This window comes from Natator depressus, chromosome 7, assembly GCF_965152275.1.
Source record: "Natator depressus isolate rNatDep1 chromosome 7, rNatDep2.hap1, whole genome shotgun sequence".
Lineage (NCBI taxonomy): Eukaryota > Metazoa > Chordata > Testudines > Cheloniidae > Natator > Natator depressus.
Window position 1 is genome coordinate 15,174,411 of NC_134240.1, and position 27,119 is coordinate 15,201,529.

Consider the following 27,119-nt stretch of genomic DNA (forward strand, 5'->3'; position numbering starts at 1 on the left):
CCTTCGATCTGCTGGCAATGCCCCTACTTATACTGCCCAAAATGTCATTAGCTTTCTTTCAGAGTAACAGCCGTGTTAGTCTGTATTCGTAAAAAGAAAAAAGAAAAGGAGTACTTGTGGCACCTTAGAGACTAACCAGTTTATTTGAGCATGAGCTTTCGTGAGCTACAGCTCACTTCACAAGGGCACAGTGTTGACTCATATCCAGCTTCTTGTCCACTGTAACCCCTAGGTCCTTTTCTGCAGAACTGCTGCCGAGCCATTCGGTCCCTAGTCTGTAGCGGTGCATGGGATTCTTCCGTCCTAAGTGCAGGACTCTGAACTTGTCCTTGTTGAACCTCATCAGATTTCTTTTGGCCCAATCCTCTAATTTGTCTAGGTCCCTCTGTATCCTATCCCTACCCTCCAGCGTATTTACCACTCCTCCCTGTTTAGTGTCATCTGCAAACTTGCTGAGGGTGCAGTCCACACCATCCTCCAGATCATTAATGACCTGCATTTCTGACAGGCACATGGCATTTTTTGGAAGGAAGCAGAGGGAACATCAGTCACTAGAGAATGTGAACATACATTGCTATCATGAGCATCCTCACTGAGGGGCATTGCTACCTTGGAGCCTCTGTCTGGAGATAGCTTCTTACTAGAGTTTCTGCAGTGTGAAGCTTTCTATTTTCTTAAAATAGCTTTTAATGCTGAAATAAACAAGACAAAAATAAAGCAATTTGGCCTGCATTTAAGCAGAGATCATATTTGACTATCTTTATACCTAATGGGGGGGTCCAAATTGTTCTGGTGCTGGAATAATCATGCTGAAGAAGTGAGGATTCAGGATTGTCATGAGATTTGGCCCATTTGTCAACTCTTTTAAAACAGTTACTAGTAAGTGGTATCAAAACATATGACAGGATATCTCCCCAGAGAAGTCAGATCGCCTCTCAGTGTCTCCATTTCTCATTGGTAAAGATAATGCTACTTCTCCTTTGTAAAGTCCTTTCAAACTGATGGATGAAAAGCATTATAGAAGTGCTAAGTACTATCATTATATGTCTTACATTGAGGAATTGCATTCTCTGCCAATGTGAATGTTCTGGGCATGCATCTGGGGCTAGGCATATCAATTACATTCACTTTCTTTTCTTTTCTTAACAAATCACCTGTAAGAAATCACAGGCATAAGGATGTGTCTACCACAATATTATTATCTGTGACTCATCCAAGATGCAGATAAAATTCCACATGCAAGAGGTATGGTCTGATCCTCCTCCTACCCAAAATTAATGGCAAAACTCACATTGATTTCAAAGGGAGAAAGTAGGGCTACTCTGACCAGAAAAAGAACAGCATTTTTAACCACAGCGTCATTTTTAACAAGTACTGTTCAACACAGTGGGCTGGCCTGTAGCTTTATCACAAGCCCTGTGTATGGGGAAACATGTTAATGTGTCATCTCAGGAGCAGTGCTGGGATAGAATCATGTATCCGAGAGGCAGTTTCCTCTCTCGTCACTCTGAGTAGAGGAGGTAATTTGTTGCTTCTATAAAAATGCAAATTACTACCCCTGTGCTGGCTGGTGCTTTGAGATCAGACCCAAGGCTCAACCCACTCTCTGCCCTCCTGTGAGGGAGCGGCAGGTGCACAGTGCCTGCTTAGTCCTGTGTACAGGAACCTACGGTCCTGTTACACACAGGGGCAAAAGAGGTGGGTTCTGACCATTCCTTATACCCATATATGGGCAAGTCAGACTCTAACCCAGTAAAACAATAATCAGCTGTCCCAGTGCATCCAGTACTTCTGTTGACACCAATGAGGGGTGTTTTGGGGTCTATTAGGAATGCAGGATCATGTCCTAATAATAAAAGAAATCTTTACTAATTCAGTGAGCTACAGTTACAAATATTTAATGTCATCTTGATCTGTACAGATTAGTTTTGTGAAACAACAAGAAGCAGCCCCTGAAGTCAAGGAGAAGGAATTTTTTGCTGTCTTTAGAACTTGGATAGGAACACTACTAGATGTCATTCCTTAGCCTGAAAGTGTCCTCTGTGTTAAAATGACAGTGCTGGGAGTTTTCATAAACATTGTTTCCATTTATTGGTCATTTGTCTCTTTTGTCCTGTGACGTACTCAGAAAAGCTACAGAGTGAAGGAAAAACAAATAAACACGAATTTAAAACCAAATTGCTTTTGGGGTCAGAAAATATAAATGTTCCTTTTATTTTTTAGTAATTATCTTTGCCCCATGCAATAATGATTCCCTATTTAAAATACAAAGGAATTACCAGCAACTTACTTTCTTCCTCCCTTTATCCAGTGCAGTGGTAACTGTAGGACAATAGCTCATTTACAAAGTCAGATACCTATAGAAATCAAAACAATCTGTGGAGCAATTCTCCTGTATTAAAACTGTGTGTTTTAAAATGTATCATTGGGGAGTTCAAAAAAACCATCTCTCAGCCAATGAACATTGTGCTTCTCTGGTGTATCCTGCTTGTTTGGTCTTATTGCTTCTTTTCCTGAGTTCTTTGGTGCAGTATTTCTACACTTTCATCAAATAAATTTGGGTTCTAATTCCCCCCTCATTGCCAGACGGCTGGACTCAACAACAACAAAATGCAATTAGCTTATGAGCAAACTCCGCTTTTGGTTCACGTTCTGATGCTGTTTGAGTGCTTTTATTAGTTTATTTATTAGTAATGAATCTGCTGCTAAGTCAACTGTAAATTCAGACAGCTCATTTTTTTCCACTTAAGGCCTAATTGTGCATCCTCTTTACTCATGGTGAGTAATACCTTACTCCAGGAATAGTCCCACTGACTTCACTGAGTAGTACCAGTAAGGTACTACTCAGCATGAGTAGGTAGGTCAGAATCAGGCTTTTGGTGAAGTGTATGGGGTAGAGATAACTGGGAAGGGGAAATTGGTAAATGTCTGTTCGTTTGTTTTATGATGTACAAAGCAAGACCCAGAAGGCTTTGTTTTGTTTTTTTATTTCAGAAATACCAAGCATGTCAAGTCTTGTTTTCCCTATTTTGCTGGAAGTCTCCCGTGGAAGACCTAGAGAAGTGGATTAGGAGCTTTCTCCGGCTTTAAATGTAGAAGCTGAGATATTGTCTCTTTTTTGCCTAGAATTTCTCACCATTGCTATGATTGCTTCACCTCCCCTGTTGGTAGTAGCGATGGGAGTGCTGGCATGGAGAAGGCCTTGATGGCTAGGGGTATTTTGATTGACAGGCCACTCCAACCTGCTTTGACTAAGATTAGACAGCCCTGTTCTTAAATCACTGGCAACCTCTTGGAGCTGTGCCTACACTCTCACTTCTTCCATTGCTGCGACTGGTGCAGCTGAACTAATGGTAGCAAAGGTGAGAAATTACAGACAAAAGTCCTAGTTCAACCCAACCATAGAGATTCAAATCCTCCAGACTGTTTGAGATGGTCCTTTGGCATCAGAGTTAAGGGAGTAACTGAGAGGCGGCATGGAAATGGTTCTGTTGTTCAAACAGAAGACTTAAACCTTCTGCTTAAGCAATCGAGCATCTTTTGCATCTGATGAATTCACATATTTGCTTTAAATAATAAGACACTTAAGGCCCAGAATAATGCCCCCAAAGGATACAAAACAGTAGAGTGGTTCAACAGCAAAAGAAAAGCCTCACATCAAGTGTTTGCACCACGCCTTTTATTTGTAGTCTTAAAATACACACGTTATTGGGTTAATAACTGGTTGTACCACAGTTCCCCTCTGAAAAGACTGAAGTGGTATTTCCTCTATCGTAATTTTTACAATGTGTCATCTGCGACTTCCTGAGCCGTTCTTCTTTGTCACTCCGTTCTGCACACCTGCGTCTGAGCTAACCTGGGAATTAACCCCTTGCTTGCTGGTGATTAGAAATAGAACTCTGCACCCTATCTCGGACACTGACCCTGAATGTACCTTATTGCAGATGACAGGGCAGTTGCAGTAGAGTCAGTTTATCATAATTCTGAATGTGAGCTTTCCTACATTGTTTTCAGGAAGCAACAAATTAGAAGTGAAATTCAGTAGTTAAAGGCAGGACATGTTAGTTATGCCCAGGAGTCTGGAGGGCTGCCAATTTGAATAGATTCCATTGCCAGATATGAAAATGCAGTTATGGTCATTTATAGCAACATCATGCTCACTTGATCTACTGTATTTAGTCATGTCTACTGCCTTTACTGACCCGAATGCAGTTTTACTGCATCACAGAGCTAACTCAGCTGTTGGGGAGCAAGTGACATTCTATTCTGGTGTGCACTAACAGAAAATTGTTAACTAAATTTCAGTTCCAGGTCTATATTGCACCCACCTACGCAATCACATGGATGAGTTACATAGGTGCCACTGAGGGTAAAATTTGGCCTGCAGAATCTTTATTTACTGATGAGGCTATACAAACCAGAAAGAACAGAGCTTACTTTTCAGATCCTAGGGTAAGTTTGTAGGGCTCTTAGTTAGGGAAAAATCCATCTTTATAGCTGTGCAAAGTTAATAAGGTTTGATGAAGAAAAATAAACAAGAAACTAGTATTTTTTTTTTAGAGCAGTGCTCCTCATTAAGCACTCATACATTTTTGGTTTGAGTGGATGAGAATTCACGAGGAGAATGCATAGACATCCTTCTGATATTGGGTAATGAGTTCTACCTTTACAAAAAAAAAAAACCACCAAAATTCAGGGACCCTTTATCTATGTCTTGACTTGTGCGTAAGCGTCAGAGCTCTGTACCTTGACTTCTAGATGTTCAGCTCAGTAGCAATAATGATGACTGGTACAGACTTGTGTTTTTATGAAGAATCCATATGCTGATAAAATAGCAAACACTGGATTTGTCATATTGTCATAATCAGACCACTGGCTCATCAACATTGGTGTCCTTTCTTCAGTAGTTGGCAAATACTGGATGCTTTAGAGGAAGGTGAAAACAAACAACAAGCAAATAGGCAACAGCTATAAAATGCTCCTTGCCTTTTGTCTAATGCTGTACTTGGGGTGGAGAGGCAAAGAAGGGGAAATGCTTTCTTGAGTTTAATGCCAGTGAAAGTGTTGCAGCCAACACAGTGTAATATAACTTTGAGATGCCCCTGTCACTAACAGTTAAGCATAGCAGTTTAAGCCTGTTAAATCCTTTACTCTTTCCAGGATCTGTTAAATCCTTGCATTTGTTTCATATTTATTTTTCTCACATCTGATTTTCTTGTTGTTTATTTGGCTGATCTAACATTATTAGACTATCAGTGTTTTTCTGCCGTCATTCCATTCTTTGGAACAGTTATTACATACTTTCCCCCTGTGAACCTCTAGCTAAAGCTCTGCAGAGCCTTGGACTTAACTATATTTTTTGTGCCTTAATCCTTTTTCCCACAACAGTGCATTTTTATGTCACAGATTTTTGAAATTCTTGGCTATCGTGATGGGAGTTCAAATGGGATGTGACAGCCAATAGAAACCTCCATGCTAGAAAGCCCCAAACCAAGTTCTAGTAGAAGCATCCCTCTGAAACAAGGGTCCGGAACATGTATTTTCAGGGTGAATTGCCTAAATTGGATTCCTTATTTTCTTTCCTTGGCAGGGAGAGGGTCTTTGGACCACACGCTCGAGGGGGCAGCTCAACCAATGGCAGCTCAGGAAAGCGCTCTCGACTCCACCATGCATTTACAAGAGATTCCTTTGATCTGACACAGAGTAACGTTTTCCCCTTGCAAAGTCTCCAGGAGCCGCGCAGCGTGGGCGCATGCTGGGAGTTGTAGTGCGGCTTTTCCGCCTCTGCCCCCGGCGCTGGGTGGTGTCCTGAGCCCGCCGGGGACTACATTACCCAGGTCGCCGCTCGGGCGTATTTAAGCAGCTACGGAGCGACTCTAAAGTGCAGTAACCATGTGGATGTGCTGCTGAGCTAGCTGTGGGCTGAGATTAACCCTCGTCAGCCTCCATCCCTAACGGAACGCAGCGGGGCTGCCTCGGGAACATGGGATTACAAAGCGGCTGCTAACCCTCTCCTTGTTGCAGCGTCCAGGCAGGCGGAGCCCCTTGTGCAACCAGGTAAACCAGGGGCAGGCTGCAGGGGAGTGACCTAGACCGGGGGCAGCTGAACTTTCTCGTGGGAGACCCAGGGCTGCAGCTCTGTAGTGTCCCCCCCCCCCCCCCCCGGCTCACTTTCATGGCAGGCTTCAGTCCTGCGCTGTGTTACATGTCCTCTGATCAGCCTGGGGGCTGGGATGGAAGTAGTAACCGATCAGATAGCAACCCCTGCCCCTCCCTCGCCAAGTTTGGGACCGTGCAGCAGCAGGAAATAGTTTTGGGGGTGGGGAAAGCAATCAGTCAGTCTGCCTTGGAGACGATCGGCTTAAATGAACAAGAGGCCAACTTCGTGTCTTCTGATGCATGTAAAGTGGCGGGGATGGGGGGGAAGAGTGTGTGTGTGTGTGTGTATGCGTGTGTGTGTGTATATATATATATATATATATATATATATATATATATATATATATATATATGAGAGATACATGGAGAGCTAGCATTAAAAGGGAGCTTTAGAAAAGTGGAGGAAAGGGGGGTGGCAATGGGAGTAGCAATAAAGAAGAAGTAATGGGAAATAGGTGTAAACCAGTGTAGTCAGGTGTCTGAACTATAGAGTGGCGTTTTGCAAACGGCTGCTTAATGGAATAGCTAGTAGATCAGAATACCTTCAGATTACATTTTTCGGGTGGCTACAGGTCCTTACGCAAATTGGCATTGGATAGCAAACTTCTTAACTAATCTTGTGGAAAATGTGTGTTTAAGAGGTTAAGTGATTAGTCTAATTGCTTTTGGTATTTTGAAAATCAGATGGAGCAGCTGCAGGCTGAAAATTGCCTTCTGTTCATGTGTAGGAACATAAGGAAATGTGTTTATCTTCCTGAAACTAATGTCTTTAATTTTTAGCAAGTTGACCCATCTGTCACAGAGGTTAAGAGTTCTGGTCATGATATCTGTTCTTTGCTTCCCACCTTCGGAGTGCTGCAGGGCCGATCATTCAACCTGACCTGACAGGTGGGCAAGGGAACTTGGCAACCTGGTCCCAAAAAGTACACCCAATCCCATCACCGAAGAGAAGGGAGTGCATTGCTCCCAAGAGGTAACCCTTTCCCTTGGTTTAGAGCTTGGGGTAGCACATATGGAGAATAGAGACTAGCTGTGTCCAGTCCTTTTAGGCTGGAGAAAAGATTGCAGGAATTGAGGGCCAGGGTGCCTGAGAATCTTAGAGCATCACCCCATAAAAACCAAACCAAAATAAAATACTTAAATACATGCTTTATAATAGCAACTTATCTGGAATGCCTTACAGCTGGCATAATGCAATAGCTTGTGGTTTACCAGGAGGAGGAAGTAAGGGGCCTTTCCTATAAAATATTATGCTGCTATATTGAATGTAGTGTTGAAAGGAAGCATCTGTTGTTTACTGTTTACTATTTACCATTTATATAAAACACACTGGTTTACCTCTCAGATGTGTTGTATTATTTACTAGCTGCATTTCATAAATGCTGGAACTGAGGCACAGAAGTGAAGTGACTTGCACAGGGCTGAAGAGGGAGTCAGTGGCAGAGACAGGGTTGGAACTTCAGAGTTCCTGCTTCCCAGCCTCCCGATTAGCCCATAAAATTGCAGTGTCTGAATACTGGAAAACCATTTTATGTGATTGAACAATTGCTACTTTCAAGTTGTATTTAAATATTTGTTCTGAATAACAGAGTTTAGTTTAAAATGTGCAAGCTGCATCTGGTTGTTGGGGAATTTTTCCTTCTAAAACCAACCTGAGAAATCTGGACGTTATTAGACAGCATTAACTTGTTCTATAAGTCGCTCAAATATGAGGGACACTTGGGCCTCTACAATGATGGTTTAAGGAGTGGGTGTGTGTCAGTTAAACTTTTCCTAGCCATTTTTTAAAAAATACTTGAGACATAATTACAGGGATGTTTGTATTATGTAAATACATGTGAATGCTGTTGCAGACTTGGCTATAGATCTTATTCTTAAATGGTCAAAATCTGGGCAATTGTGGGTGGATATTTCTGAGGGTTTGGTAACTAGTCTAACAGTCTAAATATTTAGCTGTTTCCTGGACTACAATAACTGGACTATATTTAAAAAAAAAAAAAAAAAGTTAAATGCTTCACAGCTCTGTGCTATTTGCATCCTGTTGATAAAAGCCTAATTATTGCTGTTGCTGGGTACACTTTTGAATATGGTTGCTTGTTGTTTTTTAAGTCTGTCTTATAGTTCATTCATTTGAATGTGTAAATATGTTACAGCTGGCATAATGCAATAGCTTGTGGTTTAACAGGAGGAGGAAGTAAGGGGCCTTTCCTATAAAATATAATGTATGTAACAGTCATCTTAGTGCAGCAATTATGGTTCAGCGGGCAGGCTCTTCCCTCTGGTACATGCGCAAACCTATATGTGCACTTATTGATCTTCGTGGGCTTTGTCTTTATATATTTGGGGATGGAATCTGGCTCTAAGTGGGAATAATGTTGAAAACAAAACTGTTCCAGTTGTTGCATCTAATGTATCTTTTGTCACACAGTCCAACAGCCTGGATTTGTGCAGTCAACTTAGAGTGGAATGTACCACAATGTGTGTAGTAACAAATCCAAAAAGGAGGAACTTCTAATACAAGCCCAGCCACAACAAAGTTGCTGCTCCCTAAATTCAGGCATTGCTTGGCTTCAGTAGTTTGGCACAGCGAGCGTGTTTGTTTAAATATTGGTATTCCATCATGATCTCTTGGACCTCTGCTCAGAACATATTGAACAAACTTCTCTCCCTCCCCCCCCCGATTGTTTTTGCTTAGGCAGCTGAATGAATGTGCACTTCACAGACAAGTAAATGGCATAACTCCTGTCCCAAAGAGCCTACAGTCTAAATGCCCAATCTTGCATACTTGTGTGAATAAAGGATACAAGATTGGGCTCTTAAGGTTTAACCTCTTAGAACTATGGTTATGGGTCTCTTGGATACGTTGAAGAGGCCTTGTCCATTGTTTAAGGCCCCACTTTGCTCTAAACTAATTTCAAGACACAGAACATCTTCCAGGTTCTAAATAAATTGTCTAAAATGTCACCATTATTACACGTATAAATTCTTTGCTTCTGTTAATGTGACAGATAATGTGTTAAGCTGTTGTGCTCATAGTGAAGAGCTGGTGACCTAACACTAGCCTGACTGCTACTGACAATTGGTGCTCCCATTGAAAGGTTTGGCGTGACAAGGCATTTTGTAAATTGCACTTGTTGTCCAAGAAAATATCAACATTAAAGAAGTTCAGCTCAATGAAAAACTGGGCTTGGAAGGGGGTTTGTGTATGTGGAAATCCATGCATGTGAAATTGAAAAGGGGGGAAGATTATGATTGAGAAAAAACTACTCAAATGCTGTTCAGAACAAGATATTAAAGGATGACTATCAAGTTGATTACATTCAAAATCTGACATATTTCTAATAGGTTCTCTCTTGGGTGAATAATCCAGTTTGAAAAATAACATTGTTTTTCTGTTAAATCCACCGTTCTTTCATTGAGATTAAAAACTGTTTGTTTTTTGCTGGCTGTGCAACAGGAGTCAATAACTATTGAAACACGGAGCTATCTTGACCCCTTTGCTGATGAAGTAAATAGTAAGATTGGCTTCTGTTTGCCTTGGAAACAGGAGAGGAGACAAAGTGTGGGAAATGGCATCTTTTTAAAAATACCAGCAATGGAGGGTGAAAGAGAGCTCTAAAGTAATGAACCCCTTGTCAGTGGGTATCCTGCTTCTAGTTGGCAAGGTCATGCTGTCCTTGGGCAAACTCAATTCAATGGCAAGGGTGCATTGAGACTAGTAAGTAGAGAGTCGTGATTTGCAATTATGGCCTGTGGGCATAAACATGGAGGAATCTGCCAGTCTTATAATAGCACTTTGGGTTCAAGATCCTTTCAGATCCCATGAGCAAAGTAGGGTATTGCAAAGAATATAGAGTCGAAAAGAGCATAGGAAGTGAAGTTGGCAGTGAATTCATCACTTCACTTTGTGACTCCTCAGAAATACCATAGTATTCTAGGGCAGTGGTTCTCAACCAGGGCTCCGGGGTTCCCTGAGGGGCTGTGAGCAGGCTTTAGCGGGGTCCGCCAAGCAGGGCCAACATTAAACTCACTGGGGCCCAGAGCAGAAAGCCGAAGCTCTGCTGCACAGGTCTGAAGCCCAGAGCCCCGTCATCTGGGGTTGAAGTCGAAGCCTGAGTAACGTAGCTTCGTGTGAGCCCCAGGCAATTGCCCTGTTTGCTACCCCTAATGCTGGCCCCGGCTTTTATATGCAGGAAAAAACAGTTGTTGTGGCACACGTGGGCCATGGAGTTTTTATAGCATGTTGAGAGGGGCCTCAGAAAGAAAAAAGTTGAGAACCTATGTTCTAGGATGATCACCCCAGACACTGAAGTAGCTCTGTTGTGTGATAGGATGTTGTAGGGTGGGGTTTTTGTTTTTTGTGTTAAATAAGGGTGGTCCTGAATCATCTCACAGAATGGGAATGTGGGAGGAATAGCCATGGAAGTGCCTTTCTTAAGATAAAATGGAAAACCAAGGTTCCAGTCATTTATGGTCACTTCTTGTAAGCGGAAGGGTGCTAGCTCCATTCCAACTTGGGTGATCTACCTGCTGCTTATTTATTTATTTTTATTTTATTTATATTACAATAGAATATAGAGGCCCCAACTGAGATTTGGGCACAATTTTTCTAGGCACCATACAAACACATAATATGAAACAATTCCTATCTTGAAGAGCTGACAAACCAGAGTGGGAAGGGAAATGGAGGCACGGATAAGTAAAGTGACGTGCCAGATGTCATAAAATCCAGGAGTCAGGGCAATCAACTGGGATTCAATCTGCTAGATCATGTTGCTTGTCATATATCTAAAGTGTCTCCCACAGCAGCTTCAGTTGGACACAGCATTCTTCCTTTCCTGCCTAAAATTAGCATCCAGTGTTGTATACTGGCTTCAATCTCACCTCAGAGAGTGACATGAGCTTCGTAGGTATAATTGATGTACTGATTTGCAAAGCACCCTGGGATTTTGTGGGCTGAAAGGTGTCCTATAAATGTAAATATTGCTTGGGCTACGTTTTAAGGGCAGGAGGTATCTTGAGATCCCATAGGAAATAGAGCAATGCTTGTGCTTGTACTGTATCAGCTACTCCAGCTGCTGTTTGTTTCTAAAGGCTATGTGGGAGAGAGAGAGAGGGAGGAAAGGCCGTTTCACCAGATGAGGTTATGGAAAGCAGAGGGGCCTACAACTACGTAACATGCCAACGGCACCATCATTTTCTAAAGTTCAACATTCCCATCATTTTCATATGGGCACAATGTTAGTGCTCAACACTTTAATCTGGTTGCATAAGATCTTCCTTGCTAGAGTCCCTATTGTACATGGGTGTATTAAAGACCATTCTTTAGAGAAGGTTGGCTGGCTTTTGTTGCTGCTGAAATGAGCTGTCAAACTCATTAGCTTTGATTATTCTTTTGGACTGAAGCTTTTTCTGTACTCTTGTGTTGGGTCACTTATAATGCGTGGCTGAGGAGATGGAGGCTGAGTCCATGACCAATGCCTAGAGCTGTCTTAGATGGTAGCGTACAGTGTAGTATATGCTAGCTGCATACTAGCTGAATTGGGAATTGGTAGATGGAGGACTGGGAAGATCAGTGGACCTTACCTCTAGGTTGCTAGGTCAAATCCTGTCTAGGAAAGCAGTAACTCACAGTGGATATTTGGTGACATTAGTCTAGTTCCCAGTGGACAGGCGGGGACGCTACAAACCACCAGTACAACTGTCACTTAGTTTGCAGTCTCAGCACAGAGTATGAGGATTGACTGGGCATAGAGACAGAACTCCTTTCTCAACTTTATGGGTGGCTGCCTCTCTTTCAGGGTTGAGGCATCTTGTCAGGGCATCATGGGGAGGTGTGCTGCACCTGTTCTGTAGCTTCATCCTCCTTGGCTGCCAAGCTAGTGTCTTTCAAGAGACAAATTGATATGGGAAAAATGAAGCCAATACAAGCGAATTCAGGAGCTGCAATTAGAGCTGGGATGAAGCTGCAAAATTCTTCTCTGGATTCTGAACACTTCGGTATTTCAGAGTTTTCAGATCTGTGGTTTTGGTTTGAGCCCATCAAAAGTTACAATCAAACTAATTTACCTTCAATGGACAAATGCTTTGCAAATAAGATGTCACTGCAAGTCTAGGCAATGTTTCTCTTGTGCGAGAGGCAAATGCATTAGAAACTGTGCTTTGAAAGAATGTTGTTCTAGTTATCTTGTTTACAGCTCACAGTAGTTGTGGTTATAGACCAGGATGCAGCTACATTAGTACGTAGAATGTTGCAGAAAATGAAATGCTTATACCTCATGGACCATCTTATGGAACAGAACATCAAAGAATAGTAAACTGCTCTGAGAAGAGAGAGAGGGCCAAAATGAAGACACTGTCTGAGTTAAGGAATTGGTTTATTTCAAAAGCAGGAGAATCATGTAAGTACTAGAGTGAAAACTTAAACAGTTCCTTTTCTCTTCTTCATCCAGCCTTGCGCAAGATGTCTGGAGCCAGAACAAAGTAATTTTTGTGTGCGAGCATCTAGAGGAATACAGATGACTGACTACAGCATACCAAGAAATAGCCGCTGCCTCTTTTTTTTTTTTTTTTTTTGGTCTGGGATTTCTTTTACTGCAGTTTAATAGAAGTACGAGTAAAATGCTGTTGCTGTAGATTTTTGATCCTGCACCATTGCGTCTACAACTTGATAAAACTCTGAATTTCAGCAGAGATGCGATGACTAAAGCACTGAACCTGCCATTGGGTTTGTATAAGCATGTCCTTCACAGCTCTGTTGAAGTCCAAGGTGCATAGCTCTGGTTGCAGGCGTGGGGCTAGTGATAGGCTAGTGATTCTTGGCTTAAAGAGACGCCTGAACTTATTTTATTTAAATAACTTGACAGCGCTTGGTCACTGTTCAGACGGCAAAGGTTAAGCAGATTCTGCTGCTAATGCTCTTTACGAGCTAAGTTGGTGCGGTATCTGGAAGAACCTTTGCTTAGAAGAAGAACTCAGACTTGCATTCTCTAAAACAACAACTTGGAGTACAGTGGGAATCCAGCATGTACGAGTCAGAACAGGAACCAGAGCCTTCCTCTGTAAATGAGTCCAACTGGTATTGCTATTTTTATATCCGCAGTTCTTTAAGTAGGTTCAGTGGCTACCAGTGATGCTCTGCAGAGCATGTGGTAGTCATGTGGTGCTAGCAGCTCCTCCTCTACAGGCTTTCTAACAGGTATTGAGGCTCTTCACTGCAGAACCTGGATGCTTGCGGAAGCATCTATAAAAGAGCAGCAGTAAATTTCACCACCTCCTAGTGGCTGCTGCAGCTAGAGAAGACCGAGAAGACTACAAAACCTGCAGCAGGAAGAGAGCTGCTAGTGGAAGGAAAGAGTCAAGTGCATTGCCAGTGAGGACCCAAAGCTGCAAGGAGCTGTCCAGCTGGACCAGATCCCAGAACTAGACCCAAGAGCAGCCAGAAGGACCGGAGCTTTCACCATGAGGTGCATTTGAAGGGAAAGGAGGCAGTGGGGAGCAGGGCAGGGAGGAGTAGGAGATGAGAATGATGGAAGTTTTGGGAAAGTAGGGTGAGATGAATTGAAGCAGGGGGGATAAGGGATTGTCGGTTCTTTTTATGGGAAAAGGAAAATGTTCTAGATGTTAGAGGTTGTGTAAATTCAGGAGGTATCATATTTGCCACAGAACTTAGATCATGTGAGGTAGCAAATGAGCTCAGGATTTTGGGGATGGGGGAGAGTCAAGAGGAAAGACTCCTGGTGAAGGTTTAGATGTGTAGCTGTGTAGAGAAGGTGAGATCAGAAACTACTTTTTGTTCTTTGGCCAAGCTCCAATAGACAATATACAGCGGGTTTGCTGTCACCTGCCACAGTGGCTGCCTCTGGTTCCTTTGGCATAGTCCAACTCTCTCCTTTTACTATATTAAAATACTCTGGATAACACTGTGTGCTTTGAGGCATCTAAGCTGCTTTCTCCCTTCTGTGTTAGAGCCAGCAGGTATCAACTTTACTAAGCACTTCTTACTCTTAATAGAATTAAAGAGACACTGTCAGGACATACTTGGTCTGAAACCTTTAAAAATTATTTTTAGCCTGATAGGTGTCCCTCTAATGGGGATTCTTTTCTTTGAGTTTTCCACAGACATCTGTCAATAAAATCTGCTAGTTGCATTTCTTACAGTAGCCATCCAAATTGATATTCAAACTAACCTATCAAAGCATAAGTTCTACTTAGCACATCATTACCATGGCTTGACTTTCAGCCTTATTTTTCTGCAAGAGGAACAGATAATCCACATTGCTATTTGACATGTTGTACATCCCTTCTGACTAGGCTGGGCTTGGCAAACCAGGAAAGGGGTGCAGATACAGAAAAGGAAAGGGTGTAGCAGAGGTTTTCTTGTCCGTGTTAATGACTTGTTTGGGTTTACGTCAGTAAGATGATTAAATGTCTTATCTCTTTTTATAAAGCGCTTGAACATCTGTATGATACCATCAGTAAAGTATAATATTTGATTATATTTTAAGTGACAAACTACATGAATTCAGCATACTGGAACTTCCTTGCATGAAAAATTCCTTGTGCATGAAAAATACCTGCCAATGCCATATCCCTATATCTACTTAGATTCTTGCTTTTAATTTCTTTGCTTCAAGAAAAGGGTGAGACAGAGCTGCTGACAGGTTTCAGTCTGAGGGTGTGTCTACACTGCAAAGTTGTCGACAAAACTTTTTTCTTTCATGGGTACTTAAAAAAGCCACCCCCGGAAAAGACAAAAGTTTTGCTGACGCGAGTGGCAGTGTGAACGTGGCTATGTCGGCAAGAGTGTTCTCCTGCTGACAAAGCTAATGCTGCTTGCGGGGCTAGAAGTATTTTGTCGGCAAAAGTGTTGACAAAGTACCGACAGAGCATTTGCACACGCTGACTTTTAGCAACAAGGCTGTCTCGACACAGCCTTGTTGCTAAAAGCTGCGTGGCGTAGACAAGCCCTCAAGGACGCTCTGTTTTATCTTAATGAAAAAAGTCAAGGCAGTGTGATCTAGAGCTCAGGGCACTGGGCTGGGAGTCAGGAGACCTGGGTTTTTAATCCTGGCTCTGACACTGACCTGCTGTGTCACCTTGAGCAAGTCATATCCCTTCTCTGTGCCTTTGTTTCCCTTCACATCCTCTGTCTTGTTGGGTTAGATTGTGAGGTTTTTCAGGACAGTCCCCTACTTCAGTGCAAATAATAAGGAAAAAAAAGTAATTCTTGAAGGTGCACTGTATTGTCTCTTTCTCACAAGCTGCCTTGCCAAATGGCAATTGTTCTGCAGTCAGCAGACTCCTGGACAGAGATGACTGAGGAGCAGGAGAAAGATGAAATCCTATACTAGATAGTTAGTTATCCGGTGTTGATACCCTTTAATGTGTAATCACTCAAATATCTGTCTGATTCTGCAGTACCAAAGCTTTATCAGAAAAGCTGACAGTACCCCTTAGCCCCTTCTAATGCCCTTTGAAAGTGTGTAGTAGACAGTGGCAGGACCTAACCCTGCAGGAATGTTGTATCCTTATGCTGCCAGCTCTGCATATATTACCAAGAGAGCTTGTATTTGAGCTGGTGCAAAAATTGACTCTAATGTGGACTTTGAGTACGATTCAAGTCAAGGGTCTATGGATGGCAGCTCAGTGCATGGAAATGATTTTGACAGTCAAGAGGTATCAGCTTACACTGTGTTACCGTGAGCTCTGCACATTTAGTCTTTCCATGTAGAACGCATGTGTTTGTGAAGCATCTTTAAACTTTAAGAACAAAATTTTTTCACATGTGCCAAACGTTTTTGTTTATAAACAAAACAATTTTTGACTTCTGCCACCCCCCAAAAGAGTAGTTAATTTAAATTAAAAAAAAAAAAACCCTGGTAAATAAGCACTCCCTCCTCTTCCTCACCCCTCCTTTCCTTAGCTGTTTTCAATGCAGAATGGAATTCTTACTAATCTCTTTCTCACAGCCCCTGGCCGGAGAGGGAGCGAAGGAACCAACTCTTTCAGTACCAATATGAGAAATGTCAGCTCTCCGTGTCTATTTCAGAAAAGCTAGATGTGCCATAGGGACTGATTCAGAATGTTGGGCACTCATCCAAAGATATCACAGAGATCTATAGGCTACGTTTGACTTTGGGCTTTGAATCGGGCCCTGGGTGCTTCTTTGGTCAGAGTTACAGCCTCATCATTGCCAAGTTATAGGATTCTGGGCACAGACAATGATCCGTCCTTTAGATGTTGGGTGATTTTAATGCTATAGCTATTTTTCACTTTGCCTTTCTTTTTCCCCAATGGAAATTCAAACTTTCTTCCATCAGAAACAAAGGTAAAACATGAACTTCCACTCCAGATTACTTGGCCTGTCTAATGGAATAAAGTCTCAGCAGTTAAGTATAGTTTAGGACTCTGATCTTATCTAGTTAAACTATGTAAGTAGTGAAAAAGACAGCAAAAAGGCTCCGTGAAGTGCTTCCCCTATTTCAGCAATGATGCAACGAAAATTGCCAATTTCTAGTTACTTTCGATGTGCTCTATTGCTCAATTATCATAATAGCGAAATGAAAGGATCACTGGCATGCAAGGCACAGCAAGTAGCTTTTTACCTCAAAACAAACATTGCTGGAACTGTCTCTTTCAAAGATTAGGGCTCCTGTGTTTTTTCTCTCCCCTCCCGCCCCTCCCAATCCAACCCAATTGCTGGAAATAAAACTGCCACCAAAGAGGCTTTATTTATTTTATGAAGAGGATTTTTTATGTAGGTTCAAGTATTTAAAATACCACGCAAGGTAAACATGAGAGATCAGGCATCTGTAAAATACTGTGAAAAGCCCTTTGGTGTTAAATTGTTAGAGGAGGAGGATGGCAAACCACCAGCAATGTGGGGCTTTGGAGCAGCCCAGACTCCTCCTCCTCCTCCTCCTTCTTCAAGCAAATTTTCACCACTAGTTTGATGGCTCCATCGCTTTTACAACTGAGTCTTCTAAACAGGAGTGAAAATCAGAATAAGTAAATGGTACAAATGCTTCTCCTTTTCTTAATTTTTTTTTTTTTAAAGCAGACGTCTTGTTAAGGTAGCAGATACTTGTCACTTGGGCCCCACACACTGTATTGTTTGTTCTGGTTCAATTGTTGTTAGGAATTGCACTTGCATAGGAAGATGGGTGAAAGCCTCTTAACATGCAGAGCTTCAATTACAAAGCATCAGATTTATACTCCATTTGCTACAGTCTTTTGAGGTCAATGGGCTATGATCTGCTTTGAATCCTATGTTTAGGTCCAGTCCTCCTTCATATGAGACATCTCATTGAAGCCAGTGGGATCATGTCAGAGCTTCATCCTTTAGTTGCACAAGGTTATAGGGGTGATATTGGCAATGCAAGAGTTAAATGTTTAACCCTGTTTGCTGAACCTTGTGTTCAGGGATGATCATTCCTGCATATGAATTTTACAGTTCTTCTAAGCTTTGTACAGAAAGGCCAGGCTATAGTGACAGTATGCACAAAGTAATAAGTAACATTTGCATAAGCAGTTGAAAGTGCTCCATGTCTCTCTTGGATGGTGAAAGTTTGGACAAATAATGGCAAGGAAGTTTTCCGCCACTATTAAGAGGCTGTTTTTTGACAAACGAAGGGTCAGTCCCATAACTATCCCACTACTCAGTAAGAATGTAGCACACTCTGCTCCGCTCTCCTACACCTTGCATTACAGCAGCGGTTCTCAAACTGGGGGTCGGGACCCCTCAGGGGGTCACGAGGTTATTACATGGGGCCGGTCGCAAGCTGTCAGCCTCCACCGCAAAGCCCACTTTGCCTCCCACATTTATAATGGCGTTAAATATATAAAAAAGTTTTTTGTTTTTTTTTTAAATAATTTTGTAAGGTGGGGGGGTCACACTCAGAGGCTTGCTGCGTGAAAGGGGTCACCAGTACAAAAGTTTGAGAACCACTGCATTACAGGCTGGTGTTCAGATATGTACCCTATAGGAGACAGGTAGAAGGGCAGGTACTGAAACTTCCAGGAGAACATAGAGTTCCTGTACAGATTAATTCACTGTCTGGATTCAGCTAACTGGTATTTTCAAATCCATTACCTTAGAACAATAATGCTATAGAACTGCAAAATGACCTGCAAACAAGTGCTTTGGAATTCTCATGAGGCTGAAACAGGTTTCTGCATTTAATTATTTCAAGGCAACTTCTCAAAGAGAGTGAAACTTAATTCTTGCCTAATGAACAATACACATTTCGAATAAAACCTATTTAAAGAGACATTTAAAGCTTTTAGGTCCAAAACTTTTAATTGAATTGATAACTTTAATAATATTTAAGGTCATGACTACACTTATGGGTTTACAGCAGCCCAGCTGTGCCACCGTAAACACAGCTACGGGAACGCTCTATGCTGACAGGAGAGAGCTCTCCTGTCAACATAATAAAAACAGCTCACTGAGCCACAGTAGCTAGGTTGGCCAGAGGGTGGTTTTTTGTTTGTTTGCTTGTTTTTGTTTGTTGTGTTCCCCCCACACACACACACACACACTCCTGAGTGACAAAAGTTTTGCCGTCATAAGTTCTAGTGTAGACATGGCCTAAGTGAAATGTTGCTAAGGAATTTTTTTTTTTTTTTGAAAAAGTTTGTTTAACCTTTTTAATATTTTTATGGATGTGTGTGTTGAAAAAAATATTCTGCCTAACAGTCCATGTCCATGTTTCATGCCTAACTTTTAAAAACTAGAAAGTTCAGCTTTAAAACTTCCTTTCTCCCAGACCAAATATAATATTCATCTCTAAATTAGGTGCTTACAACTAGGAGGAAAAGAACATCTTTATCTTTTAAGTTCCAGATTGATGCTGCGGTTGTTGCTTCTATCTTGAGTTAAGCCTGTCAATGCAGGTTCAGAGGAAATGGGATTTTTGTTTGTTTGTACCTTACTATCATGTTTGCTCCTTCGTGGCCTTTGATGCTTTCAACATGGCTCAGGGCTCTGAATGTTATAACTGCCAAACTGCTGGTATCTCCTTATGATTGGATTTCATTACTGAAATCTAGTAGCTGTACCCAGAAAGAATCTTTATTTTAATCTTCCATTTAAACACTGAGAGGAATACATTGTTTCATGACCTCGCACCTGCCATGTTGTTTTTCTGATATCTGAAGTCTTCAGGTAACTTTTTTTTTCTCTTCTCTTCTCTTATCCAGAATTTTGTGGTGTGGTGGTGGTGTGGGGGGGATCACTGTTAAAAGACTCTGATTCCACTTGTTCTCAGGAGAAGTTTGTTTTTGTTTTACTCGTTTTTGTGTACAGCGTCAGTTGACTACTCGGTTTAAGTTGGCACTTGCATATCTAAAATAAACAAATTGCCTAGCAATTGTTCTGTTTACAGTAGCCTAATTGCTTTTTGAGTTGAAAAGCATGTATACTTTTAACCATAAAAACTAGTTACTGTGCATGTTTGTAGGAGTTCTCCAGTCCCCCTTATAGAACTGTAGAAACATCGTATTTTATGATGTCTAGTATTCAGCTTGAACTATTCCATTTATATGTGATGAGGAAGGGGTTTCTTGTGGACGTGGACACAGGACACCTGAGACATTGGACATGTTGGCCACAAGAGGGAAACCTTCCTGTTAGTCAGTGTAGCCTAAGTGTGATCTGAATCTGTGCCAAGACTTTCAAAAGCAATTATTGATTAAGTGCCACAACTTCTGGGTCCCTGATTTGAGACAGTTTTTTTTAAAGAGGCCTTCCTCTGAGGGTGAGTGTTCATCACTTTCTGAAAATCAAGGCCCCTTTAAGATGTCTCAGATTGGTCACCGAAAGTTCCTGTCCGGGCTTTGGAAATCTTGGCTTTACGTTTTGACCCCAAATACCCCAACATAAGTAAAATACAACTGAATACCAAAGATATGATTCAAAGCAACAGACCAAGAGCTTCAGGTTTTTTTTTTAATTGACAACCCCTATGTCCAGTGAATCCAAATATAAGTGTGCCTCTTGATGCAAGGGGGTGGGGGAGCTCGTTTTCTGGTAGCTAAACATTTTCAGCTTTGTTGAAACACAAATGCCTAATCAGTCAGGAGATGCTTGTTTTTTTGTAGGTGTTTTATAAGCCTCTGTCAGATCGGGAAACTAACTAGCTGGAAGCAAACTAAACTCACTCACTAATTTTTTTCTCATTGCCTGTAAATCTTAGATACGGGAAGGCCTGTTGGATAATTTGGTCTGTCATTCTACCTGCCAGTTCAGCATCTTCCCAAGTACTGTCCAATCTAAGAAATTCTGAGCACATGTTTAAGTTCAATGTCATACACGTTGTTTGGTAGTCCTTAGGTATACAAGAGTGTAATATAGGTAGACAGTGCTCAATTACATCAGCTTCTACCTTCTCCCCCTTACTGATAGGGAGGCTCTGATCCTGCACTGTTAAATTTGGGCTGTTGTGAAGACCTTATTATTTAGTGTGCAAAGTTCATGAAAGTTTCAATGAAGGGACAGATTTTCCTAATTTGTCAAGGGTAAATCTGGTTAAATTTGAGTTTCCTTAAACATGTAAACTGTCTTTGATATAGAAAACTGAATAATTGCAGAGGCATGTTTGAAAGTTACTGTCCTGTTCTTAAGCCTGGCTTTGGACAGAGTGTCTGGGATTTCAATTTTTCATATTCTGGATGTCCAAGAAAGATATTCTTGTCGTCTCTGGTGGAAGTCAATAGTTTTGACCTCTGCATTCTCCAGCGTACAGCTGTGGTGAACATCGATGCCTTTTCTAAAGTTAAATGATCTTAAAGGCCTCTTCCCTAGGGAGATAACTGATGCACTGCTGTGGGAAGAGTAGTTCGCATCCTGTGTTACCCAGTTCCTGCTACCCAAGTTCTTCCTCTTCTCTGGACATTGTTTTTTTTTATAACTGAAAACTTTAGTGTGTGGAAACTCAAAAACTACAAGACAGTAAGGCTGTATCTTTTCAACCCTGACTACATGAAGTCAGGCTAATAAATCCATATTTAAGGACTGAAATATGTGGCCGTTTCCCCCCACACCCCCCAGTAGTGCTGAGTATCTGCAGCTCCCGCTGACTTCAGTGTTTTGCTCGGTAAATTTAAAGTGGTCCTCATTGTACATGCGCGAGCATATATGTGTGTGTGTGTGCCCACATAGGGACTGGGGAGCCTGACTTCAGGAACCCAGTTCTGGAAATGTTGTCATAATGCTGAAGTGTGCAGTTGAAATCCAACTGAGGAAAAGGGAAAGATAATATTTCTACTGAGGCTAACTCAATCACTTTGGATATCATGTATGTTTTCGGGCATCTATTTTAAAACATCATAATATTAAGCTCCACATCTACTAAGAGAAACAAGCATCATGTATACACTGTGGCTGTATGAGTTAGTGCTGATGAAGGAGCCTTAAGCCAGCACACTGCTGCCATAAGCAGGCATAGCTTTATTGACTTCCGAGGAGTTGAACAATTTACATCAGTTATGAACTTGGCCCCTTGATTTTTGCTGTGCTTGACTTGGATTTTTAATTCTGCAAATCACAGTGTATCTTCATGGCACAAGAACCTTGGTTTGGAGCATGGTAAAGGGATAGTTGGTTACAGTGTTTTAGGAGACAAAACGCAGTCTAGATTCACGGCTTCATATTATGCACAGCAGTTGCTAACCCTCCACCCCCAACAAATGTTCCTAACTCTGTGCTTGCTGAGCCCAGACCTTACTTAATACGTTTGAACCCTATCTCTGGCAGTAAACAAGTTAATGTTCAATGAAATGGGAATGCTTATCCCACTCACAATGTCAAGGCTGTGCTCTGTAATAAGTATAATTTCCTGCTATTTAATTCTCCCTCCTGATGGAGGATCACTTTTAGTGTGACTCTTACATGTCAGTTCTCAAGAACAATAGTGCTGGTTAGCGAGGGTTGGGAGTATTTTTATTTGTCCTTTAAAACTGAGGTCCAACCCTGAGTACCTTACTTGGGCACAGCTCCATTATGCGTTCCGGAGGGCAGGATCAGGCTCCAAGGGTATATAAATCAGCAGAGCTGTTACTACCTTCTTTCTGAAATCTGTTGTTCAGGGTACTAATTCAAAAATGACCCAACTGTTGAAAAACCATGAGTCAGGCACCACCCAACAACTGTGAGGCTGGCTAAAATTCATGAGATTTGACCAAATATTAAATTCAGAGTTCTTTTTATTTTCCTTCTGCTTTTTGAACTTTGAAACTCTTTTCTGTGACCGTGAGGTGGGGGTGCCGGAGCAATTTGTATAGTGAGGGTGCTGAAGGCTGTTGAACCCAACTGTAAACCCTGTATATGATGGAAACCACTTCAAGATAGGGAGTGCAGCAGTATCCTCAGCACTCCTAGTTCCAGCTCCTATGCCACGAGGGTTAGAAATGTGCCTTCATTTTTTAAAGTAACAGCTCAGACTCTCACATAATGGCATGAATCCAAAAGCCTGGGCTTTAAGAAGAAAACGCCAGTTAGCAGAGGCTTGGGATTAAAATGGTGAGAGTCAGCAACAATGAGTGACTGTCTCTTAAACATGATTATGATTGTTTGGGCACTTCTTCACAGAATTGAATTTCATTTCACAGGGGGTTGACTTCCATTTTAAGTGTATATTTTAAAGTCTGTGTAATCCAGGGGTGGACAAACTTTTTCACCCGAGGGCCACATTGGGATTGCAAAACTGTATGGAGGTCCGGGTAGGGAAAGCTCTGCCTCCCCAAACAGCCTGGCCTCTGCCCCCTCCCACTTCCTGCCCCCTGACTGCCCCCCTAAGAACCCCAACCCATCCAACCCCCCCCCACTTCTCATCCCCCTGACCGCCCCCTCTCGGGACCTTCTGCCCCAACTGCCCCCCCCCCGGGATCCCACCCCCTATCCAACCCTCCCCTGCTCCCTGTCCTCTGACTGCCCCCCCAACCCCTATCCACATCTCTGACTGCCTCCCTGGGACTCCCACCCCCTATCCAACTGTCTTCTGCTCCTCATCCCCTGACTGCCCCCTTCCGGGACCCTCTGCCTGTAACTGCCCCCTGGGATTCCCCCCCCCCCCCCCCCCCGGGACTCTGACTCCCAATCCTCCCTCTTCCCCATCCCCTGACTGCCCCGCAGAACCTCTGCACCATCCAACTGCTCCCTAACTGTGCCCCGGGACTCTTGCCCCTTTACCCAACCCCCCCCTGCTCCCCACCCCCTTACCATGCTGCTCAGAGCAGCAGTAGCTTGCAGCTGCGCCTCTCGGCTGGAGCCAGACACGCTCCCCACACTGCCTGGTAGGAGCGGCGGGCCAGAGCACTACTTGCGCGATGGCGTGGCTGCGGGGGAGGGGAGACAGCAGGGGAGCGGCTGGGGACTAGACTCCCCGGCCGGGAGCTCAGGGGCCGGGCAGGATGGTCCCATGGGCTGGATGTGGCCCGCGGGCTGTAGTTTGCCCACCTCTGGCTTAATCACTTATATTCCAGTTGTGGTTTTCCAGGAGTCTTTTGGTTGTTTCATGGAGAATCTGCTGCCAAACATCTACAATAACGTTTCCCACAATGTCTTCATTAATACTGTATTTCTGTTAAGATGGTAGCTACTGACATATATTGATGGAGCAGCTGACAAAAATACTTACAAACCATGCTAATATTTTTCATTAAAATCCCTTTGACCATCATTTCATTATATCTCAGGGCGCCACGAGAGCGGGAACGGGGCGAGGCGGGCACCAGGGGAGCGGGAGCGGGGTGAGAAAAGGCCAATACTTTCAAATGTCTCCTGAATGCACTAAGTCTGATCTGGAACTAGCACAACTGGCTTACGCTGAGAAATCTTTCCTGGTTTAGAACAATACTGTAAGTAAAATGCCTTAAATTAAGGGGATCTGCTCCTTTCTTCCTTTTCTTTAAGCCCATTCTCCACCTGGTGAGAATGTGCCTGGAATGGAATCTTTTAAGTGAACATCTGTATGATAAACTGGGTAAACAAAAATCATTGAATGTGGACACTGTGGAGCTCAAATTGTCTTTGCCCTGAGATACCTATCTAAGTTTGCACTCCACCATGGGCTGGGAAATACTCTTGCAACTGTAGAAGCTACAGTCAAAACTTCCTGTCTCTAATACATCAATCTCAGGATCAAGGAGTTGTTCAGTTAGCCAGATGGTGACTAGACTCGTGGATTTTTTTTTTTTTTTTTTTTTTTTAAAGCTTTTATCATTTTAAAGTCAGCACTTTCTTGGAACTGCATCAAGTGTTCACTCTGAATTTTTTTGTGTTGTGGCTTGTTGTCTATGGGGCTCTTACTCAGGGAATTCTTTTACCTAGTAAATACACTAACACTCCTTTTCCCTATCTTCTTTTTTCCTAGGATCAACAAGCAGGAAATGTCTGACAAGATGTCAAGCTTCCTTCATATTGGAGACATTTGCTCTCTATATGCAGAGGGCTCAACGAATGGATTTATCAGCACCTTGGGGTAAGGGCAGCTGTTGTCTTGCATTGAAAGATGTCCTTAGCTGTGTAAAAGACCGACAAGGCTGAGCTAGTAATCCTGAGTCTAATCGATCTGGGTGTTTCCTGCACCCATAAATAATGGAATAAGTTGGGGGAGTCTTCTGTAAAGACTTGTCATGTTTTGAAAATAGCCCAAAGCAATGTAGCAGATAGAAAGCTATCACTTGAGAGGACGGAGGGGTTAGGAATGGGAATAGTATGGTTTTACCATGGGATGGGCAAATAGCTTGCCACGGTTAAGTTATAGGGGGAGGGAAGTGAGTAAGGAAGTGTGCTTCGTGCTTGGGAAGGAGCAGGCCCCTTGGCATAATCTGCTGATGGAGGATGGAAGGCAGCTTAGGTAGATATTTTAAAGGAAAAGAGTAGGTCATATTGCATCTGCACCAGTACTTATCACTAATGACTGGTCCTATCTCTTCCGATGTGCCTAAGATTTCTCATGTAAACAACATCACACTTCTCCAACTCTAGGGTATTTACTTTTTTTGCTGCTGGGCTGCATTGCCAAGAACTGGAGCGGTAGCCCTGCCTTGCTTGCTTCTGTTGCTTGGTGCACTTTCTTTGGTGGCCTGACCACCCTGACAAACACCATACTATGTGCTCCCTGGTAGAGTAGCCATTCAGCGACTCTTCTCAGAAACCAGTCCAGGCCGCTTCCTTAATCAATAAGCGTTAGGTAGCCACTCTTCTAGGGCAAGGAAGCTTTCCCATGGTGAGTGTCATCAACTCCAGGAGAATCTAAGCTTTGAATAAAAAATAACACAAACCTGTTTAATTTTACTCTCCTGCTGCCTGGGGACAGCTGTTCACATCAGAAACTGGCACTGGAGCTATTCCCTGGACAAAGCAGTGACGGCTGGGAGAGGGGTAACAGCAGATACCTTCTCCTCACAGCAGTCAAAATGCTGAGGAAGGGCAGAGTAACTGGTAGACAGTTTACCATGGCAACCAGGAAGCTGAATGAGCAGTAAAGTAGCAGTTAGGAAGGTTGGTGGGATGAGGGCTAGAGAGACCCACTGCTGCTCCCTTCCAGCAGTCAGAGGGACCTGGAGGTGGGTGAGGCAGTAATAGTGGCTGCAAATTCAGTTCCTACTGTCCAGATGCATGTGAGAGATGAAGCTTTTGAGCAGGGGAAAGAGACAGCGTCCCCTCTTCCCCATTTCCCAGCAGCTAGTGATGGTTGGCATCTTACCTGGACGTTGCCCCCAGAGTAGTAGATTTAGTCCTTGAACTGTTGGGGTTCTGGAATAGCTGCTAAACTTTCTGAGTAGGTATGAGGATGAGTGGGTGCATGGAATCATCTGTTGGAGGGAGATGACTGAAAAGATAGAAAAGATAAGTATTTTATGGGGAGGAAGATACGGCAGTGGGAAGGACGCAGAAGAAAGGAGTTAGGAAAACCTTGGTGGATGTAGAGAATGCAACTGAGGGGGAAAGAGGGAAATTAGTGGGAGAAAAAGAAGCAGGCAGTGAAGAAGCACCGTGATTTATTATAGGAAAAAGAAGACTATATGGGATGCTGCCAGAAGGGGAAAAAAGTATGATAAAAGCAAAGCATGTAGTAAGTAGGGTTGGTCGAATAGTGTTTTGCGAATGTATTTGACAGATTTCCCAGGTACTCATCAAATATGATTGATGCTCTTTGTAGCATTCGACCAGCTGTATAACTGGCCAAATACTACTTGCTGAACATTGGTGAAGTAAACTGAAAAACAAATATTTGACACTTTTTTCTACTGTTAAAGTAACCCTAAGAGTAAATAACATTTAAAAAAACAAAGTAGGAAGTTGATTTGACAGTACGTTTTAATTAAATACACTGCACAGTAAACTGGCTATGGCTTTGATGGCATTAGTGAGCAGCTATTTTTCACCATGGCTTGTAGATTTAGTCCTTGTATTAATACGTAGACGTTGGATGTATTTTTCAAGACCTGACCAACACGTTTCCCTTGGCAGCTCGATACTTCTATTAGTATTTTCTTCAAATTCATTTGCAATATTTTAAGGTAATTGTACTGTAAAATGGTCATGTGTACTCTGAGGCAGATTTGAAATAGAAATCCCAATTGCTATGTGAAATGCATTAGCATCTTAATATCCCTTCATAGTCAAATTTATCTTTGTTCCATAGTTCACTTACTGTTTGACCTGAAGAAAATTAAAGCCGCTCAGAAAAAAATCAGTGTAATCCATACTCAGTTGTTATGATATAAGGCTATCAAAACACACACATGTTATGCTGTGTGTGACGGCGTATGCATACAGTTAATGAAGGATGGAAAACACATATTGTTATAAATCCTAATGCTGTTCTATCCAAGTAAATCTATCTTGAAGGGTGTTCTTGTTTAATATTCCTGTGATGTGCTTTCACTGCTTAATCAGAACTTCCCTTTTGCTATTTTACAAATTCAGTGTTCTGATTATTCTAATTGTT

The 27,119-nt window shown here is 42.4% G+C and overlaps 1 protein-coding gene across 6 annotated transcripts in view; it reads left to right on the forward strand.

Annotated features, from left to right (window-relative positions):
* The first annotated feature begins 5,856 nt into the window (after positions 1–5,856).
* The window catches only part of ITPR1 (inositol 1,4,5-trisphosphate receptor type 1), a 255,631-nt gene continuing 234,368 nt past the window's right edge, over positions 5,857–27,119 (forward strand). For 5 of the 6 annotated variants that reach the window (XM_074957538.1, XM_074957540.1, XM_074957541.1 and 2 more), the window contains exon 1: positions 24,534–24,641. In XM_074957538.1, coding sequence (XP_074813639.1) covers positions 24,550–24,641 — 92 coding nt within the window. In that variant the 5' untranslated portion in view covers positions 24,534–24,549. Of the gene's footprint in view, positions 6,058–24,533; positions 24,642–27,119 lie in introns of those variants that run through there. The other variant, XM_074957539.1, reaches the window with a different exon arrangement.